At 52.5% G+C, this 2,864-nt stretch overlaps 1 protein-coding gene across 4 annotated transcripts in view; it reads right to left on the bottom strand.

Moving 5' to 3' along the window:
- Positions 1-2,481, bottom strand: part of LOC111147286 (golgi integral membrane protein 4) — a 79,379-nt gene extending 76,898 nt beyond the window's left edge. For 2 of the 4 annotated variants that reach the window (XM_022503248.1, XM_022503252.1), the window contains exon 1: positions 1,933-2,481. In XM_022503248.1, the coding sequence (XP_022358956.1) occupies positions 1,933-2,119 (187 nt within the window). In that variant the 5' untranslated portion in view covers positions 2,120-2,481. The remainder of the gene's footprint in view (positions 1-1,932) is intronic. The other 2 variants (XM_022503272.1, XM_022503262.1) reach the window with 2 other exon arrangements.
- Between the last annotated feature and the right edge of the window lie 383 nt (positions 2,482-2,864).

Genomic DNA, 2,864 nt, shown 5'->3' with positions numbered 1-2,864 from the left:
AGAAAGAAAGAAAGAAAGAAAGAAAGAAAGAAAGAAAGAAAGAAAGAAAGAAAAAGAAATACCGCAAATACAGGCTGTGACTCAGAAATCAGGGCCTCAAAGAGTTCCAGCACTGGCTCCTGAAGCAGAAGCTCTACTTGGGCAAAATATTTTGTTGTTACTTTGTTTTGTTTTGTTTCAAAAAGCAGAGACAGGAAAGGGAAACCTGAGAAAGGAGACAATAGCCTGCAGGATTTATTTTCTCACCACAGTTCAGGATAACAGCTCATTTGTTGAGTGAATACATATATATTGATTCCCTCATAGGTGTCAGGCACTGTGCAGTGCTGAGGATGTATTGGTGAACTTGACAGTGTCTGTTTGCATGGGTCCCCTAAACTAAGACACTAAGGCACCAACCTCACATAATCCACCATACATGCCCCTTCTAGCCACATGTGTGAAAATCCAGTCCTGCCCTTGCAGTATTAGATGACAAAATTTTCCTTTTGTCTAACTGTACTGAACTTCATAGGGAAACCACTAATGCCTTCTACGTAAATAGGTAAATACATAAATATCCAGAATTTGAATAAAAACGATAAGCCATGGGTAAATTTCAACAAGTTTAAAGAAAAATGTTCTTAACCCAGGTCTGTATCAAAACAGGTTTTCCTTTAGAACTAAACCCAGTTCACATATTTTCACTGCCTGTGGCTATGCAGCTTCAGTAAGCTAAAAATACTTCCCTTTCTTCTAAGTTGGGAAGAGAAAATAAGACCAAGCAATCAGCAGCATGTCATTTTCTCTTTTTTTATTTTTTACTAGAAAACACTCAAAATAGCTGAAGCAACAAAAGGCATCTGTTTTCTATTTGTATACACATACACTGACACAAACATCCATCCAGCTTGTATCTTCCCAGTAATATGAAATAAGGTATATTTGCATTATCAGCAAAGACTGTCAACATTTCACTACTCACAGCTTTCTAGTATTATTTTTTAATTTTTGGTTGGGGAGAGGACTGCATGAGTGTTGAAAACTAGACACAAGTAAAAGCTTTCAAAAAATATGTATAGGGGGACTATGCTCTTAAGACCACGCGGTGCTTACTTTGCAGTCATGCATCATTTATGTTTCTGAAATTTACATTAAACGAGATTCTAAAATAGAAGGATAGGAACTTTAAATCTTTCTGCAGGTCTGGCTCAAGTTGTGTTCACTGTATCTGACAGAATGAAAAACTGTGTTTCTTCTCTTGGGCTTCTCAAGGCTGACTGTAAAATACACAACACACATACACTCCCACTTCTATGACAAACTAAAAGTTACTCAGGAAGACAAACTTTTTTTTACCCTTCCCCAAAACATACCAGCAGGATGGTGAACAGTAGCAGTGTGGACTTTTCCAACACTCCCAACATCGTTAAAGTCACCCTATTAAGTTAACAGAAACTAATGGGCCATTAGTTTGGGCAGCTAGGTCACGGCTAAACCCCAGCACGGTTTGAGAAATCACTGCCAAACTCTCCATTTCTTATGTTACTGACAAAGTCAACTGCACAGCGAATACACAGCAACAATGCCCCTCCGAGATGGGTTGGCAGAAACCGAAGAAGGGCTACTGGTTGGCCTGCGCAGACTACAGCTGGGCCACTGACAAGTGCTGGGGTAAAAGGCTCAGTGGGCGCCCGCCCATCCAACGCCCCACGGGACCCGCGGCTGGTGCCACCAATTTCAAACGTAACCGCCGGAGGAAGTGGGAGGTGGAGATGTCATCCCCCTTTACACTTCGGGGACCCGGCGGCCCAGCATGGCTCGCCTCTGATGTCCGCGATGGTCAGAGGTGGCACCCGCAGCGCTAACATTTCACCAAAGCCACTTTTCCAGTCGGGGCGGGAGGCGCGGGGCGAAGTTGGCCACCGGCCGCGCGCGTCCCGTTAACCGTACCTTGTAACTGGGCGGAAAGGGACTCCTGGTGCTGCTGGTACTTGAGCGCCACCGCCTCGGCTTTCCGCAGCTGCGTTTGCAGCTCGTAGTAGAGCATCGCGCCGTAGAGAAAGCCGAACACCACGGTCAGCAGCAGCAGCGTCTGGAAAATCCGCTTTTGCTTTCGGGAGCACATCCCGTTTCCCATAGTCCCGCCTGGACCCCGCGCCGCGGCCGCCCCCGCCGCCGCCGTCCCTTCCTCCCCTCCGCCGGAGCGAGCGCCTCAGCAGCGGCCGCCGCAAGAGGTGGCCGGACGCAGCATGAGGAGGAGACGCGAGACACAAAAGCGGGGCCCGAGGGGAAGTGGCGCCCGCTCAGCCCCCGCGCGCCGCGGGGCGCGCAGCCATCGACGCCGCCTGGGCAGCGGCCGGCAAACTTTTGCGAGGCTGGCTCTCCGCGAGTGCCCGGGCCCGGGAGGGGGCCCTCCGCATACTTCCGAGCGGGCTGTGCCCGCGCCGGTCCCCAGACGCCGTCTGCCTTTTTTCCTCCTCCCCACTTTTTGGCTCGGCTGCCCCCGGCGGCGCTCGGAGTCCCGCCCCGGCCGCTCCCCGCCCCCTCGCGGCGGCTCCCACTGCGCGACTTTGTTGCCACCAAAAGGAGGGGGTGCGCGCCCAACAAAGAGACCCGACTCCAGGCGGCGCCTCCGCGCGCGGCCGGCCGGGGTAGTGGATGGGCGGGCACCGGCTGGCCCGGCCGGGTGTGGGGAACGGCGGGCCGGTGTCACTGACGGGGCTGCCGAACCTCGGCCGCCGCCGCCTCCCACCCAACTTACGTGTCACCCACGGCCCCGCTATTCTGGCCAACGGGATTCCGGGAGGAAGTCCCACTCGGGCTCCCCGCTCATTGGGCCCGTCAGAGCCGCCGCTCCCACCCTTCGGGGAGGCAGTGCGGGG

The sequence above is a fragment of the Enhydra lutris genome, unplaced genomic scaffold (genome assembly GCF_002288905.1).
Source record: "Enhydra lutris kenyoni isolate GAN:26980312 unplaced genomic scaffold, ASM228890v2 scaffoldscaffold2, whole genome shotgun sequence".
NCBI classification, from domain to species: domain Eukaryota; kingdom Metazoa; phylum Chordata; class Mammalia; order Carnivora; family Mustelidae; genus Enhydra; species Enhydra lutris.
Note: the sequence above shows the minus strand (reverse complement) of the source record. Positions and strands in the feature narration are given on the sequence as shown.